At 36.9% G+C, this 19,445-nt stretch overlaps 1 protein-coding gene and 1 non-coding gene across 3 annotated transcripts; one reads left to right on the plus strand and one right to left on the minus strand.

The window, feature by feature from the left end:
• Positions 1-400: 400 nt before the first annotated feature.
• On the minus strand, positions 401-474 carry TRNAV-AAC (transfer RNA valine (anticodon AAC)). Its single transcript has one exon. It is a non-coding gene; the product is annotated as a tRNA-Val (tRNA).
• Positions 475-556: 82 nt separating this feature from the next.
• Positions 557-12,170, plus strand: LOC127788514 (THO complex subunit 4A-like). 2 transcript variants are annotated; one of them, XM_052316888.1, is made up of 5 exons: positions 557-818; positions 947-1,099; positions 9,895-9,963; positions 10,046-10,230; positions 11,675-12,170. In XM_052316888.1, the coding sequence occupies exons 1-5, from the start codon at positions 651-653 to the stop codon at positions 11,841-11,843; spliced, it is 744 nt and encodes a 247-aa protein (XP_052172848.1). In that variant the 5' UTR covers positions 557-650; the 3' UTR covers positions 11,844-12,170. The 2 variants fall into 2 exon arrangements, with proteins under 2 accessions (XP_052172848.1, XP_052172847.1); XM_052316887.1 differs by having other exon boundaries at positions 558-818; positions 11,672-12,170.
• Positions 12,171-19,445: the final 7,275 nt, after the last annotated feature.

Here is a 19,445-nt window from a genome sequence, read left to right on the forward strand (position 1 = left end):
ACCAGTATCGTGCAAAAATAAATGGGCGGTACAGGATAAAGTGATTGGAGAAAGACACGGGCCTGTATTGGGCCAAGCCCAGGGTGGTAATGCGTAATGGGCTGGATCATACCGCCATTAAGCTTGTAAGCTGGTTGAAAATGGTAGGTCGTAGCCCTGTTGGGCCTTACCAACTGGGAGTGGAAGCTCCTTAATTACTTTTTGCCTCCTGTACAATCTCTGTAATTTTTTCTCTTAATATTCTAAAATATTTTTTATGAATAAAAATATAAAAAATTATGATTTTATGTATATAATATATAAAAAGTACAAAGGAAATTATCATTCCTGACAATATGCCAAAGTTTTCTCTTTTTATTTATAAATTAAATAAATCAACAAAAACGATTTATGAGAATTATGGCGTCGCCCGGACTCGAACCGGAGACCTTCAGTGTGTTAGACTGACGTGATAACCAACTACACCACGACACCTGTGCCATGTGGCTTTCAAGTAAAAGGAATTATGTATCGTTTGAATTCGTTTCCTTTATCTTCCCCGTTTCTTTAAAACCCTAGCCCCCAAGTCAACTCTCTCTCTTTCTCTCTCTCTCTCTGTGCAAATTTGATCTGGTTTCAATCTCCTTCGACAGTACAGTGGTCTGTGAAAGATGTCGAATCTGGACATGTCTCTCGATGATATTATAAAGATGAACAAGAAATCCGGCGGGGGAGGAGGAGCTAACGCTAGAGGCAGAGCTCGGAACTCGGGCCCTGGACCAGCTCGCCGGGGCCCGAATCGGACCGCCAATCGCGCCACTCCCTACTCAGTTGGAAAGGTGAGTTCCGATGCTCGCAATTCGAGTTTTTCATTCGCTAATTGAGCTTGGCGGTCAAGCGTGTATGTGATTTGATCGGGAGTTGATGTTTGGGGCCTGGCGTTGACGGTGAACTTGGATTACAACAGGTTCAAGCGCCGGAAAGCACGTGGCAGCACGACATGTTCGCGGATCACGCGGCGGCGTTCCCGTTGCTGGCTGGCCGGGTGTCTGCAATAGAGACCGGCACGAAACTCTTCATCTCTAACTTGGATTATGGAGTTTCTGATGAAGACATCAAGGTGATTTCGTTGTTTTGGCTAGCTGGACGTGTTTTTCAAGTTCGTTGTTCGTCGAAACTGCTTAATTGTCCTGCTTGAGTAGTATCTATTCAGTTCTTCATTAGTTGGTTCCGCTAGTTAACTTTTGAAAAATAGGGGTTTAATTGGTGTGATTGCAAAATTGCTATGATTGAAGTAATTTCGTGCGTGAGCTGTATAGCGCATGGACATATAGAGTTATTGATGTCTTTGGTAATAGTAGAGTTTCGGTGAGAGATAGGGGTATTTATTTTAGGTGTGAATTTTGTTCCAAATATAAGTTCCGATGAACTTGTGCATCTAAAGATACAGAAAAACAATTGAAAACTTTTGCAAGGTCTTTAATCTAGAAGTGGTGAAAGAGAAAGACGGTAATGAATGCCCTTTAGCTTCTGTTACCTTTGAAAAATAATGCTTTTCTCACTTTGCATCTGAAGAATTGTTTATAAAACACCAGAGCTAAAAGTTATGGGCTTCATGTCTACTTACAATGATAGGTGTTAGTTTGATATAATCCATGCTTTGCACAAGTTTGCTATGCCAACGAGGAGGTGGGTTTTGGGTTTGTGCCTAAATATTGCAGTCAATGGCTAACCACATAATTTAAAATGAAGTGAGAGCAAAGCAAAGAACTAGATTGGGTTTAACTAAAAAATCCCAGAGAAGATGATGTGAATTATAAAAACTTCTGATAAACGAACAAGAGATGCTTAGCCTAGAAGATTTCTTATTTGAAGAAGATTGATTAGAATGTTGAGTAAAGATTAAGATTGAATTAACTGTCGTAACTTATACTAACATCAAGCAGTTTTTGTTGTGTTTATCATTATGCAACAATAACATATCTAGTCTTAATCCCACTAATTGGGGTTGGCTATATGAATTCTAGCTCACCAATCATCTCTATTTATGGCCATATCTTATGTAAGGCCCTTATAACTCACAACATATCTAAGAAATTCCCACCATTTTTTTCTTGGTCTTCCTATATCTATTTCACTAAATATTATGTTTATATTTCTTCTTAGGCTATCTTCATTTAAGGAGTCATCCAAAAAATGCTAGAGTTACAAGTTATGAGCTTAACATCAACATACCTTAATACAAGTTAGTTAATATGACTCCCTTGCGTTGCACAAGCTTTCCATTTGAAGGAATTAGGATTTTGGGTTTTGTTTCTATTATAAGTAAAACAATTTCATCAAAAGGGGCTAGAGATATACCATGACCATTACAAAAATTGTACACAAAATAGCCATTCTAATATTTATAGGTATGAATAACTCTTTTTAAAAATGAACAAATGAAGTAGGGTCATTTAATTTCGAGTCTCAATTGTTTTAAGAATTAGTTAGTTATATTTGTTAATGTTGATAGGTAGTAGGTGTCACATTAAAATGTTGGGATGGTGTCCAAGCCCTCTTAGCATGACGGTGTCAATCTCTAGTCAAGGATTGGGAAGAGATTAAGGCACAACCTAAAGAGAAATATGTTTTCATATCTTACAAAACCAACTTATTAGATGAATGAAACAATATTAGGCAAGATAACAAACTTGTGCATGAATATGTGGTTAACCACATGTTCATGCACTGTGTCACACACGGTGACAATGGCGAGACATCAGCCGTTTATTAATGAATTTAAACTATCTTAGTAGTCTTTTCTTTTATGCTATGTTGTTATGTTTTCATTTACCTTATGCATTTGTATTCATTTGGATATTGTAGCTATAAGGGATAGGATATTTAGGGGAATGGTCCACGTGTAAAGGGGCCCAGGAAAAGACCAAAGAGTTGGTTATTAGGGGATGGGATCTGCTGTGGCAGCACCCATGCTAGAGGCTTATATACCCTCTAGACTCAACTTGTAACGACTATGAAAAATCAGAAGAATTCTATCCCCTTTCTCTGTTAACTTCTCTCTGTTTTCTCATCTCTCTTTTCCTCCCTATCTAATCTCTCTCTCACCTGCTTCGTCTTCTCCTAAGATCCCTACTAACCTTTCTAATTCATATCGAATTAGAAGGCGACTTACATTGTCACTTTTGGGTTTGTGATACAGGTTTGTTATCTTGCCTAATATTGGTCCAGTACATTGTTTTTGTAAGATTGGAAAAGGTATTTGTCACACACCTAGGGTTAACCTAGGGTTAAAGGACTTTGGAAGAAATCGAGTGTCAAGCCCTCAGATTGTGGGTTTGGGTTGGACAATTAAAGGAATTCAGATTGAATTCTAGAAAAAAAGACATGAATTTAGAAAGAACAGATAGAATGAGATATGAATTTAGAAAGAATAGATAGAACGAGAAAGAGGGAGAAATAGAGAATGAGAGAAAAGATCAGAGAGAGAATTGAAAAAGAAGACTTGTCGTTATTCTCCATCCCCCTGTCTTATTGCCATAGGTCTCTTATATAGAGCCTCTAGCAACCATAATAGCCCTCTAACAATGTAACAACACAACTAACTAATCATAACTGCTTTTGTTGCACAGTTAGCCTACCCACTTAACCCTCCAACTATCAACCATTAACAGCTACTATTGGCCCTTTACAGATTTACCCTTAGGGTCATGACAATTCCCTCCCCTTCAAACAATTCTTGTCCCTAAGAATTTAGGACCATTGTGCCTTATTCGTCACCCAATTCCCACCGGTTCTTCTTCTTCATTTTCTTCCTCTGTCCCTTCCATGTTGAGTAACTGTTTTTGACATCAGTGGCCAGGGCTGAATTTGTCTCCACACTTGTAACATAATCCTAACTTTCGTCGTTGCTCCAAAGGACTTGACTTAGTTGCAATAGAGTTAAGAAAGCCAACCCTCAGAATGCACGTTCACTTGATCCCCTTCCATTGGTTGATAAAATGAAGGTTGAATTACTGTTGCCATCGTGTATTTATTGTAGATTGCTTCCAACATCAGTTCTTACAGTCGGGCTTTCTTCGTTGCTTGTTTAATCGATGAGGACATCATTATCTTTGCCATTGATCGCAACTCGTCCTTCAATCCGCTAATTATCAAGCTTGGTTGGGCCATCCCTATTAATGCCCTCAACTCTTCAAACCTCTTTAAATAGTCTTCAACTGACCCTTTTTGCCTCAATTTGTTAAATTCTTCCACCACATCCGCCATGCTCTTCTCACCAAACCGGCCACACACTTCTTCTGAAAATTCCAACCAAGTCGCTGCTCCACCCTCAGCTTTCCTCCAACCTTGATACCATGTGTCAGCAGTATCATTGAGATATGCTGCCGCCATAGTTACTTTCTTCTCCTCACCGATCCGATACAATTAAAAAAATCTCTCACAATGGCAGACCCACCACCTCGGTTTAACCCCCTTAATGATTGGAATTTCTAAACGAGGCATGGGTGTATGGCTAAAACCCGAAGAAGCAGTACCCCGCCCATGGTTTTCCTACTCCCCCGTGGGATTATCTTCAGCTTCCCGCCTTCCATCTAATATGGGCAGAATGTCATCCTGGTCCAAGATCGGTTCAGGACCCTTTCTTGGAGGGAAATCCGCCGGTAGACGGAATTTTGGCAGGGCGAATAGCATGTTAAACATGTTGTCAATCTTTTGCCCATAGTGATCTGCCCTTTTTTGGCCCTTCTCCAACTCACGTATGCTTTCCTTAATGGCTGTCATATCCTCCCGACTTTGAATCTATATGGCTGCCATGTCCTCCTACGTGTGCAACAAACCTCCATTCGATTCTCGAGTTGTTTTAGTCGGGTGCCTTCGCCATGCTGTTAGGTTGTCCTTTCTCACCTTGGGTCGTTGTCTTCCCGCTACTGTCTTCTTAGCCAATTTCCACAATCTAAACCAATGTTCTTGCTCGTGTCTGTCGATTCTTCCTCACCTTGGGTCACGGCTCTTGCTCGCATCCATCACCCACACCCTTGATTGTTGCACTTGCTCGCATCCGTCAACCCAACCACCCTTGGGTCACGCACCGCCGAGAACGCCAGCCCTGGATCTTCAATCAAGATTGCCTCTTGAAGTTGCACACCTCCGCACCTTCCTTCTCATCAACAACCCAGTTGCAATCACTGGGTTTCCGCTCGCCTGTTCTTGTACTCTACTCAGTCGTCCGACAATGAACAAGAATGGCCCGACTTTTGCTGAAGGCCACCTTTTATCACCCAATCACCATCCAACGGCTACCTCCTACTTCGCCTTCATAAATTCAACCAAGAGTCGCTTGCCCGTACTCACCTACCCAAGTCGTGACCCGTCAGAATTGCTATCACTAGCACGTTTTGACTGCCTGCCCTCACCATGATGCTACTCGCTGATCACCCCCACAGTCGGTTCGTCTAACTCTGATACCACTTGTCAAGCCCTCAGATTATGGGCTGAACAATTGAAGGAATTTGGATTGAATTCCAGAAAGAAGACATGAATTTAGAAAGAACAAATAGAATGAGAAAGAGGGAGAAATAGAGAATGAGAGAAAAGATCAAAGAGAGAATTGAAAAGGAAGACTTGTCATTATTCTCCATCCCCCTATCTTACTGCCATAGGTCTCTTATATAGAGCCTCTAGCAACCATAACAACCCTTTAACAATGTAACAACATAACCAACTAATCATAACAGCTTCTGTAGCACAGTTAGCCTACCCACTTAACCCCCCAACTATCAACCACTAACGACTACTATCAACCCTTTACAGATTTACCCTTAGAGTCGTGGCATCGAGGGAGAGAGAACACAATGGAGGGTGAAACAAAATAGAGAGAGAATTGAGGAAGTACAGAGGAGATCGAGAGAGAGATGACAGAAAGTCATATTATCATTCCACAATGACATTCTCTAACTAATCTAGCCTATTTATAAGATGTCGTTAGGACTTACAAATCAAGAACACACGAGAAGAATACTCCTATCAAATCCTTACACACTCACGGAATCAGAAAGACAATAAGAACAATCGGTTATAACAAGAGAATATGCAAGAATAGTAAATGAAAAAGATCAAACTACACAAAGAGATTGAGATTATCCTGATTCGGAATGCCCTTAGGCAAACCTACATCCAACAGTCCAACACCCACAGAGTAGTCTTTTATTCAGTAGGAAATTGATCAGTGCATTAAGCCCTCTCCTTCATTTATATCTCCGAGTACAAAACCCTCGTTCTCTCAAGAATACATAAGGACTAAATTCTTATCACTTACTCTTAGCCTTTCTTTTCTCAAGAACGACACAACACTCAATCACAAATACAAATTGATAACTTACCAATTAACTTTGATGCTATCGACTGGCCCTTGCCCTCTTTTTTATAGAAAGGGCAGACACCCCAATGAAACTAACCAACATTGGAGATATTACAGTTAGACCCAAAAACTAAGAAAAATTACACTTTGAAATTGAAACCTAAGTGTTCTAAATCTTCTAGCTAATAGATCACCAAGACTTTACTGATCTCCTATCGCTCAACATAGGCTGTCTAGGCTTTCAGCTATTAGAACAACTAAAAGGTACAAATAGGGAAAGTAGCAAAGTACAACAACTGTGATGTCGTTTCTTCATCCAATTCTCGTTTTCACTATCTGGCTCATCATTCGCCTTTTCTTGTTCTTTTCTCTTTTCTTTGTCCTCTTTTTATTTCTCCTCCTTGGCTTCATCTTATCAATGAAAGAGGAAACATCATCTCTTTGTTCAGCAAGTATTTCAAGCTCTCTTGAAGTACCTACCTTACTGACCTCTGCTAAAACCTGCACCAAATCCTCTGCATCAACAATTGTCCATATATCGGCAATATCCAGCAGATGCAGCAATTGAGAAGTGTTGATTCGCTTCAAGTACTTAGACAAAAGGTGTCCAAAAGCAACACTACGAGGATTTGTTGCAACACCAAGTCCAACCGTCCGTCGTCCGTCTATTATGCGATTGAAAGTAGTTCTAATCGACTTGTCATACCTCCAACAATATCATCTCCAGTGATTTCCTTGGCGGTGCCTATAAGATCAACAAAGTCTTTTGCCAAACGTTGACACTTTTTAACTTATTCGTCCTCCTCCTTTCTGGCTCTATTCTGTAGATCCTCAAATACTAGCTTTGCATTGTCATTAGGTATTGGAGGAGTATCTATTTCTTCAAGAAAAACATACTTAAAATCTTCAAAAATCCAAAGTTGATGTGATTGTTGCTTTTCCCAAATTCATAGCATCTTTTACTTCCTTATCTTCAACAGACATCTCCTCAATTGGTGTCACGTTGATTTTCCCCACAGTTGCCATGCTTGCCTTGGCATCCGGTGTTACCTGGTCCAATTCAGCTGATTCATTAGCTTTTTGCAGTAGGATTCCAGCTTCTGCTGGAATCAGTTCTGCAGTGGATCTTGAAAGAAGTTCCATTGGTAGGCTGATCTGAAATTTTTTTGACATCAGAATTAGCAAGTCATCCAACTTGTGGTTGAGGTTAGCAAGTGTTTTGCCTATTTTATTGCATTCTTCCTGGATGCCTTTTCTTGTTGCAGCGCATGCTTCCTTGATTCCTTTTATTGTTGCGACACTTTCTGCTCGATAGCAACTCGCCTCCACCTGAATCTGTCCTAAGCCTACTTTCAGATTGTCCAGCCTGGTTTCCAATTGTTTCATCCGATTTTCTCCTTCCATCTCCACTGCTTGCCTCATTCCGGCAGTCGCCTAAGATCAGAATCAACCTCCTGGATGAATCATTTCTGTATCAACTAGCTCACCAGAAATCTCTTGGCTTTGCTTCAATTAACAGCCGAGAAACAGCCTATAAGTATCGCCTGGATCTGCTTCAGAAGTTGCTTCTAGGAGTCACCTAGATCTGAATTACAGCTACAATGCGCCTGAATGTTAGCTGAGGATTAATCGGAATCACAGCCAAGAACCTTTGGCTCTGATACCAAATGTCACACACCTAGGTTTAACCTAGGGTTTAGAAAGGCCTTTGGAAGAAATCGGGGGAGAGAGAACAAAATGGAGGGAGAAATAGAACAGAAAGACAGAGAACAGAGAGAATTGAGGAAGAATGGAGGAGATTGAGAGAGAGATGACAAAAATTCAGATTATCATTCCACAATAACATTCTCTTACTAATCTAGCCTATTTATAGGTTGTCTAGGCTTTCAGTTATTAGAACAACTGAAAGGTACAAACAGGGAAGCAGCAAAGTACAACAACTAACTAATACATGTAATATACTATGACTAATATACCCCTGGGGCCGTGACAGTATTTCTCTTGAAATCGCACCTTCATCTCTTCCCAATCCTCGACTAGTGTTTGATGTTATCTTGCTAAGAGGGCTTGGTCTCTTTCCCAATAAAGTCTAGCACTCATAGTCAATTTGAGATGTGCAAATACCTTCCTATCTTCTTAAAATTGTACCACTCAAAGAAATAGTTCATTGGCTGAAAATCCACAGATTAATTTGGCATGCTTTAGGAGTACCTCTTCCTGGTGGGTATGGGGAGGGTAGGCAACTCCATTTTCTCTCCCTAAATTCTTATGTCCACTGCAATCATTGCCATTTCTCCTACTATGGGGTTCTTCACTCCCTTCAACCTCAGAGTGATAATGATTACAACCCAAGTGCTTTAATTTTTGTGGTCAAGGTTGCGAATTTGGCATTTGAAAGCTCTTGTTGGTTGGTCTCCATTATAGTAAAAGGTATATACCGAGTTGTGTAAAATGATCAATTCACAATTGCATATAATGGGCTACTGGGTCTAAGGTGTGGGTGAATATGATTGATAAAATGTAATCGGGCTGTTGGTGTTGGGCAAAGGAGAGAAAGCAATTGGGTAGGAGGAATGGCAAGGGTGGAGTTGCAACAGAAATCACAAGAAGGTTCCTCCAACTTGGGCAATGTTATTGCTAATGATGGCAAGTGACCCTGTTGATGGCTGAAAGGATGAGTGGTGATGATGATGGAGACAGGTGTGTGAAAGGTTGGCATCTTAGAGGACATCAAGAGGTTCGTTGAATGCTTTGATTGTAGCTTCAAGGGTTTCACATTGGCCAACTCCACGTTCATCATGTAAGTATATGCTTGTGTAGTTGAATGTACTCGTGGACAACTCCTCATCTAAGCAGAGTCATGGCTGCAATCTAAAAGTTAATGAATTTTGACCTCTAGACCCTGCTTGGCTCTGCCAAAATCCATATGTGAAGGCCAGAAGCATATGTTGACTTGTCCTGTGGTTGATAGATGACAAATGCAACTGAGATGAAGCAAACCTGGGTATATTCCAATCCCCTTGATGCTTATATGTTTCATTTTTATGCTTTACTTTTCTAGTTAGATGGCTTCTCTCCCCCCCTCCCTTTGTTAGTTTATATTGATTTGTCGATTGTCTTCTACTTATTTATCTCTGTGTATATGTGTTGCTTCTCAATCAGGAGACATTGAGCTCAAAATACATTTTCTTCAGGACAGAAATGCAATATAACTCATGTCTATTACCTATAAGCTCAGCCTTATATGTCTAATGAGCTTTTGGCAGAATTGGGACTCAGCTTAATCTTAGTTTGATGTTGCATATGGATTTAAGTTGACTCAAGTTAAGCTGTTTTATCCAAACTCAAACTAAATTCATCCACAAGAGCTTTTAGTTTACCTGGCTGCGTTCGTGCTTTGCCTGCCTTACTGCCATTCCTCATACAAGCGGTTTTGTGTGTTTTAGACTGGCCGTAAATTCTCTCTCATTAATGTTCTGCTTAACCTCTTATGCGTAAGAGGAAGAAGTTGAAATTGCAAAGCACTACAGTTTAATGAGTTTATTTCTGTACAGGAGCTCTTTTCAGAGTTTGGGGATCTGAAACGATACTCAATCCATTATGATAGGAGCGGTAGATCAAAGGTATCCCATCAAGTTTGGCTTACTGTGGTCCTTCAAGGAATTGTTTGTGTCCTCCATCATTAAGAAACATTATTTCTATTAGGGAACGGCAGATGTAGTCTTTTCACGAAGAAAAGATGCTGAGGCAGCTGTCAAAAGATACAACAACATTCAACTTGACGGAAAACCCATGAAAATTGAGATTGTAGGAACAAATGTTGCAACTCGCACTGCTCTTCCTCCATCTACAGACAGCTTGTATGGAAATCAAAATAGTGCATCCAGAAGGTTTGCTCTCAGTTGCACCTCATTTGTTATGGTTCTGGCTTTTCTATTTCTGCTCCTCAAACTTTGATTGCTGCATGTTTTAATTGCTTGGAGTCCACCTAGACAAATTAAGATAAACTCAACAGAACATGTTTTGGTTTCAATTTTTTTTTAAAATATTGTCAAAAATTAAATGACCAACTGCTGTTTTTACTGGTCCAAAACATTATTTCATTAGAAATAGAATTATATTAGTCCTATACCTCCCGGTGGATCTAAGGCTTTTGGCTGTTGTATTAAGAAGTAGAATTATGTTCAAATGTGAGAACATAGAGAACATAAACATCCAAAACTTATCGTGGCAAATTGCATTCCTTCTTAAACTGGTTAGAGAACATTTTGGCTTTACATTTTACAGTAAAATGTTTTACACATTGCATGACATATTTTGTTCTTGTTTTTATTGTTGGGTTTCAATTTACATCTTTTTCTAGATTAATAGATCAACCAAACGCAGTAATGGTAAATTGTATTTAGACCCCTTATGGTTTGAGGAGTTTGCTAGGAGATCTCTTGTGGTTTAAAAATTTCTCTAGAGATCCTTATGGCTTCCTTTCTTTGCTAGAATTCCTTATCGAAAAATATTTTCAAATCCCTTGGTTTAAAAATGTCTTTAGAAGTTCTTGTGGCTTAATTTTTTTCTAGGACACCTCATCCAAAACCATTTTTAAACTAACAGAGGGGGGTGTCTAAGCAAGAAAAGTAAATCACTCGGATCTCTATAGATACTTTTAAACTATAGGGGCTTTTTGTGCAAATTGCGGAAACTACAGGGGGTCTAATTGCAATATACCCTCTGATTTATGTGCAGAAGAAAAGTGACTGAAGCTATTGCATTGGTATGGTCCTAATGGACGCAATTATTTCAGTTGAAATATTATAGTGCCTAAAACCAAATCCTAGGAACCATGATAATTTCGAGTGTCCACCTTCAGTTGCAATCCCTATATTGGTCATTGTCTCACAAATCACAGCTCTTCAATCTGGTCTAATTTGAGTTTAGGCCTCAAAAATCTGATTTTCATACAGAAATTTTGCAATTACGTTTTATAATCTTGAGGTCATTGGTTGAATCAAGTTGCTCGTGCACAGCGTCCCATTATTGGCCTCAAAAATCCTAGACTGGACAGACAAGTTTATATCAGAAAATCAATTTCTGGTTTCCATGTGATTGAGAGGGTTTGCTGGGAAGATACAGAGAACCAAAAAAAGGCGGAATTCAAGTTTTTGGTGAAGGGGCTTTGCATTCCCTTTTTAGGTCAAAAATCCATTCAACATATATTAGGAATTAGTTTGGAGTTGGAGGTTTTTTCATGTTTGGTACTTGTATGGTCTTGTTTGTCTACATCGGTGATTAACATGTTTTGCCACATTTGCCATCCTTATCCGGGGTGGATGACAGCAGCCAAGGAAGAGGGGTTGCCGCAGCCGGAGGACGGCCTCGAGGTGGAGGTGGCGGCCGGGGCTTTAGGAGAGGGCGTGGCCGCGGCAGAGATGGTGGCGAAAAAGTATCTGCAGAAGATCTGGATGCTGATCTGGAGAAGTACCACGCAGAAGCAATGCAAACAAATTGAAGCAACCAGGAATATTGTATGCCAAGTTGTTCAAACTTTCAAAGTAGCTTGTGCTTCTGACGTGATGGTGGTAGGAAATGTATCCATGAATTGACTTCTTGCTTGGACTTTGTACGGAACTTAGGCGTTATTCTGTTGCTGACTTTGAGAATTATTTATGGGTTTTTGAGGAGCTTGTGGTGTCTGTATTATATACACATAGATAATTTGTTTTTATTCCCTTTTACTTCCGAATGCAGAATAGGAAGTGGCTCAGTCTAGTATTGGTAAAACAAGGGATTGTAACAGAATTTCTTTGCTTTAATTTTTAGCATTCTTATTTGTTTCTTTTTCTTCTTAAAATGTTTAGTAAGTATTTAGGTAAATTCATATTTAATGTGGATTGGGCCATCTTTATTTTGACATTTAATGTTTTTGTACTTCACTTTCATTTTCGAAGTTCTATTTTCTTTTTCTTTTTTTCACTTTTTTGTTTTATACTATATTTGCAGTTGTTTTCTTTAAGTGGAGGGATGTCTTTTTTTTTTTCCTTACTAAACTTGGAGAGATGTTTGGAAAGAAAATAAAGCACAAGGATTTAAATGTTAAATGTAAAGTAAATCATAATGCACCTCTTGGCTCAAATGATATATGATCTACGTATACGTACACATTACGTGTTCTTAAGATATAAGTCGAGCACTCAGATAAGTAAAATATCAGTATTAATTTGACAAGTTATGAGTTCGATTTTCGTCTTGTACAAAAGTCAAAAGCCTAACCTTCATTTTACCTCTCTTAACATAATTAAGGGTACGAGTACTAGGGGTCGTGCAAGGACGATCATTCTAAATACATTTTACGTTATATTTTATTCTCAACAAATTTCACTACGTATTTTTTTTTTTCATTTTGTGATTTAGATCATTTTTATAAACTCCTCCAATAATTTAATTTGATAATTTGAGTTCATATAATTTGCCTTTTTTTCTGGATAAATTTCATGTGTCACCTTTTAAGATTTATTTAAATTGTCTCAATCATATCAGTATTTTTAAAAATAGTACCAACTTTTTTTTTTAAATTTTATAAATGTGGACTACTTACCCTTACCATTGACAAACATCTATTAAGATTTTTCAAATTTTCAAAATGACTATCTCCCACTAAAAATAATAAAATAAAACAAGTGCCTTGGATTAAAGCAAAACGGTTCATTCTACTTGAACCCAAATTCATTTAGGGGCCCACATCTAGTAACGAACCCAAAACAAAGAAAGGGAAGTCTCCCTGACCAATAGGTTTCCATTTCTTACTAAATTAGATAGAAAATAAATTATTAATGTTACAAATAAATATAAAAATTTAACATGAAAAATTTAAATTAAAAAAATTATGGATAAAAATAATAAAATATTACTATCGAATATTATTACTATATAAAAGTGATATTGTTTCAAGTAATTTTAAGGTATTGAGAACATATTTATAGACCTATATCATCTATAGATATACATAACAAATTTTATCCTAATCAGAAAATTATTTAAGAGGATATTTCTCCAAATGAAATAAATCCCAATCAAAATTGAATCTAACATTATAATTACAGTCAAATTCAAAATCCTAATAACGGTCAAATTAGAAAACTCAATCACAAATAAATTTAAATTTTGAGTCACAATTATAACAAACGTCACATTGATACGAAATTCAAATATAAAATTATTCATAATTATTTTTTCTAACAAAATCATGAAAATTTAATCTCCCTATCAAATATTAACCAAATTTACACCACAGATAATACCAATTAAACCCATATAACGGTCACTATAGTGGATATCTTCAGCGATACTCAAAGTATAGATAACAAGATCGGTCTCAACATATCTCTATTGAATTTAATGACTCTATATTCACCCATATAAATCTATCTTGATAATTTCACTTTCATCAAAATCTATCCATATAAAATTGCACGTATCTTAATTTATCATAGTAAAAATCTAATATTCTGGTCTAACAATGGAATTTCATACTTCAAGATAGCATTTAAATAATCTCGAATAATATCAAACAATCGATGAATAAAAGTCCAATAGAAAATAAATCAGAAATACCGGATATGAAATGGGTATGGAGTGGGCTAACGGGTCCGGTCAGACTAGGTCCGGATCTGGGCCAGAATCTGGGTTTGAAGCTGAGAAGCTTGGCTGCTTCAATAATGGCGGACAGAGGCAAATTCAGGAGTGGAGCAAACCATCAATCGACAGCAAGGCGAGGCTTTTGACAACGTCAATGGTGGCGGCAGCTTGGTAATGACGATCAACGAAAATAGTAGGAGGCAAAATGTTGGCAATAATGAAAGCTACAAGGTAGTCGACAGCAATTGATTATGAAAGATAGTTAGCCAGAGAAGAATAAAGGCAAACGAAGTCAATGGCAAGGAGGAATCAATGGCAACGATTGGCTGAAAGAGCAGAGGCAGCTGACAGAAAGGCGGTAGTGGTCGAATGGCGGAGATGGCCGGTGGCGATGGCCAGTGGTGGTGGCAGCTGCAACAACTAAGAATTCTATCTGAAAAATAAGATCAGAATATTACAGATGGAATGATTGAGAACTACCAATAGTTGATGGTTTAATCGAACAGCTCTAATAGTAGTTTGTTATAAAATTGGATTGAAAATAAATCATGAATCATATGAACGAATATAAAAATTTAACGGAAAAAATTTAAATCAAAAAAAATTACGAACAAAAAAAATAAAATATCATTATCAGATATTGTTGTAATTAATTTCAGAATATTGAACACCTATTTATAAACATAAATCATCTATCGATATACACATAAAATTCTATCTTGATCAAATAATGATTCAAGAGAATATTTCTTCAAATGAAATAAATCTTAATCAAAATTAAATTTAATAACATTCTCATTATAGTTAAATTTAAAATTTTATTCACTGTCAAATTAAGAAATCCAGTCACAGACAAATTTGAATTCTATATCACAATTATAACACCAATGAAACCTCATTGATTGTGAAATTGCCTACAAGATAGAAAGAAAGAAATGAAATTGCCTACAAGATAGAAAGAAAGAAAATGAGGGAGAGGACTTAGGGGAGAAATTTATTTATCAACACCTAACTGATGAAAAAGGGAAAAATGATGGCAATTAGGGCGCGTTTGATTGCCTATATTTTTCATGGAAAATGACGATTTTTCATCTAAATTCTCACTTTTGTAGTGTTGATTAGCTAAATTTTCTAGAGAAAGTAGGTTCTAGATTTCGATCACGTGATACGAATTTCTCGCTTTTGCTGGAAATGATTTTCCTAGGGGGGGTTGATTTTTCATTTCCAGATAATTCACTCACCGCGATACAACACCAGCACCCAAATTCATTACTTATCCACCTTGATTTCTCTAGGGTTTTTGTAATATCTCAAAAATTTGGAGATAAATAAAAATAATTAATTTCGGTGTTTGAGGATATTTTAGAATATTTGGAGATTTTTAAAAAAATACTTATCTATGATATTTTGAAGAAATAAGAAATTAAGGTGATTAATTAAATTAATTATAAGTATTTATGAAAATAATAAAATAAAATATAGTAAAAATAATAACAATAATAGTAGAAATCATATTAATAATAATGATAATAATAAAAGAGTTAATCAAATTAAATTTAATTTAATTAATTAATTTATTTATATATATATTTGTATGTGTGTGCGCGTGGCTGCTTCCAAGCCATTTCTTTTTGTGGCTTTAATGCCACTTGAATTGTGTATAAAAGGGACAATCTTGGGCAGCAAGTATTAAAAGCCAATTTTGGCCATCTAAGAAGCCCAAAATCGGGCAGAATGCAAAAGGAAATAGAGGAAGAAGAGAGGGCGCAAATGGCAGCGGAAGAAGGGAAGAAATGGGAAAAAATGAAGGAAATGGTGGAGATTTTGGGATATTCAACGTTTAAAGTGACTAGATAAGTGAGTAAAATTAGTATAAATATTATAAATTTAAATTATAAATTTTATACGGTTAGATTATGTGGATTATACGATTAAATTTAATTAATTTGATCCGTTAACTTAAAATTTTATATAGAACGTTTACTTCGCATCGGGAGCTCAGAAGTATAAGAATATGCCAAATAAAGGCAAGTTCCTAACCCTCTCCTCGTGTTCTTTATTTCTCATGAAAAGTCTCCGTGATTTTTCAAATTTTATTCCTCCCTTACCGTGACTCGATTCACGTATTAATAATAATAATCTCCGTGGCAACCACCCTACGATTTATATTTTATTAATGAGGTTATTATTAATTGAATGAGTTAAGCAATGATATCTTGATGTCGCTCATTTCAACCGTTACGAAGCTTTGTGTCGCTGCGCTTTCTTTGGGAATGATGCCATACCCGTTGGACTAGGCTCTTAGAAGAGTTGACTATGGTTTAATGGGGTTATATTAATAATTTATTATGAATGTGGAGATGGCTTAATGGGATGAGAACATAAATGTCATAATGGAGTCTATGTTGACATAGGTTAAGTGTGCAAAATGATAAGCTTAAGTGATTAAGTTTAATGTCGTATTTGGGTGTCTAATGTGTGTCTTAAGGGTATGGGGTACAAAGTCACTGACTGTCGACCGTAGATCGTGGCAGTTGATAGTTGGATGTATGGGCGCCAATCATCGGCTGTTACGATAAGCCCTAGACGGGCTAGAAGAGCTGGTACTCCAAAATCCCGCCTTGGTTTGTACATATCATGATGTGTGTACTACAGGGGGCTGGGTTGCATTCATTTAGGGAAACATGCTTTGTGTGTGATGGGATGTGTGAGCATTTGCATGACCCGATTGGTCTAAGAGACAATTTGGGTACCCTAGGTGAACATATGCAATTAGAGCATGCCGCATGTGTGTATTTCTATGTGGGCGTAGCATGGCCTGATGCTTGGTTTATGGGGGCCTTGCCATCACGTTTATGCTACAGAAGCTATTGCATTTTTATGTGTTGCATTTGCATGGTTCTATTGTTACTGTTATTCTGTGTAGGAGTACCGTGTCAGTCTGGGTGTCGGGAGTACCGACTCGGGTGAGCTTCGGCTCGACTTAAATATTAGCTCGGGGAAGGCCCAAGAGAAGACTAAGATCGCAGAAGGATATGACAATGTGATGAATGACAGGATGAGCATATGAGGGTATGATGGGTATCAAGAAAAACATGCAACGAGTATCAAGAAAAGCCAAACGTTGAATGTTAGGAAAAGTCGACTATGGTCAAGAAAATGCGGGTCTAAGTGAATGATGAAATGGTAGCCTATGTTAGGCTGCAGCAGGTTTGTATGTGGGACTTGGGTGCCAATGTGTGGCTTATGTGGGCCCCTAGTTACTTTATGTGCAGTTAACTTTATGTTATGTATTTAGAAGTAAGGCACGTATAGAGCATAGCATGGTGTGGTTGCATTGGCATGATTTGCATTGGGGTGTCATGGGAAGAGTCTTATCTTTAACCTACATCCTTTCTTTCTAGAGCTTGTTGAGTCTTGTGACTCACGTTTACATCATTCCAAATAAGAGTATCCTGAAATCGCAAGTGTGTACGCCCAGAGTTGGGTCCAGATCGTCGAGTCAGAATAGTAAGTGCAGGGTCCTCCCGAGACTAGGTCCTGGGTGTCATTGTGCCTTTGTTAAGGTTAATGTTTACATTTTTTAGATTGATGTATGTTATGTAAGCCCAGGTGGGCCCAAGTGATGAATGGTTTTGTAAAGATGATTAGGAGATGTTATAATAAAGAAAGATTATGATTTAGTAAGGGTTGTGTGTGAGTGTAGTTGTGTTATTGTTCAATATCATTTTAATAATGACTCTCTCACGGATCCTTTATGCTAGCGAGGGCTCCGGGAGAAGAGTCGTTACAGTTTTCCTCTCCCATTCAAGCCGGCTTCGTCCCCTTCCTCTTCTTCACCATCCACCGCCGAAGTCAACCCCGACTTGGGCTTCATTGCCATCTCCAACTTCAGAGTGGCATCTTCACAGTGATGGTGGTTCAACAACGTTGGTGGTGGTGAGGACCTCGTCGTCGACGACAACGACGGAGATGAGCGTGTCGGGGTAGTAGGCAGCAACGTTGTGGCTAACGCAGATAGCGACAGTGGGGTTGGAGGAGTCGATGGCGAGGATCTAGTTGTTGGGCACGCTAACAACTCGTCGTCGACATTGTACAGCCGAACATGGCCGATCTTCTGCACCTCAGAAACACCAAGCAACAGTTTAATTTTATGACCGATCTTCTGTACCTCAGCCAAACATAAGAGGGAGACAGAGAAAGTGAGAATGGGTTTGGGGTGAGATAGTGGGTTTGAGTTTATTTTTATTTAACTTGCTATTTTTCATCATAAATTAATAAATAGAGAATTTTATTATTGTTTTTAATTTTTTGTGATAAATACAAATGTATAGAAATAAAAAATTATAAATCATGTATAAATTAATAAATTTACTAAATAAAAAAATAATAATTTTATGACTTCATTTTTTTAAAAAAATGATTTAGTTAACTTAAAATATATTATTATTTTAATTTTTTTTTATACAGGATTCAGTGTTTTTCAATATATTTTTATAATTGAATTTCATGAAAAATAATACATTTTTTATGAAAATGCCCGTTAAACACAAAATGCCAAAAAAATACCAAATTTTATAGAAAATATTACAAATCAAACACATGTATTTAATTATTAATTTTATATATACATATATTTAATTATTAATTATGTATATATGTATATTTGATTATTTTATATATTTAATTATTTATTTTGTGTGTATAATTAATTATTTTGATTAATTTTTATAATAATAAAAATTATAAGTCATGTAAAATAAATAAAATTAAAATTTATTAATAAATAAAATAAAATAAAAAAGAGGTTAGAACATATATAATTTTTAAAATAAAAAATAAATTATTTATAATATAATATATAAAGAGTAAAATAAGAAAGTAGTATGAAAATGACTTATAAATGAGCATAATACTCCTATCAACAATCAACAATATTTATAAAACTTAAAAAAGAGTTATATGCTATAAAAAAATAAAATCATCAACTTACCCTTTATCCTAACTTTATATTTTCTTCCCTTTATTCTATCTCCTGTCATTTGATTTTAGAAGATAAAGAAAAAAACAATCAGTGATCGTCTCCCGTCGACAAGTCACTGTTATAGTTAATCCGATCTCAAACAAAGTCAGAACGGAGAGAGAATTTCTCAAAACTAACAGTACAATTTTCAATTTTTTAATATCAACAATAATTCTGCGATTGAACAATCTTGAAAAATACCAAGTGCAATATTTCCTCGTTTTGAATTACATTATCCGTACCATTTGCAATAAAACTTGCGAATTTGTAAACAAAAAATTACGAAGATAGAATTACTTATCATGCTTCTTTTCGTGTTCCTAAATCGATGAAGCAAACAAAAAATAACTTCAAAATTAGTTTTATTAGCAAGAACAAAATGCTCCTCAAATTAAAATTATATGCCCCATTCCAACTTAGAACCAATTACTTCGAATTTATTGCTCAAACCCA

The sequence above is a fragment of the Diospyros lotus genome, chromosome 13, assembly GCF_014633365.1.
Source record: "Diospyros lotus cultivar Yz01 chromosome 13, ASM1463336v1, whole genome shotgun sequence".
Classification (NCBI taxonomy): domain Eukaryota; kingdom Viridiplantae; phylum Streptophyta; class Magnoliopsida; order Ericales; family Ebenaceae; genus Diospyros; species Diospyros lotus.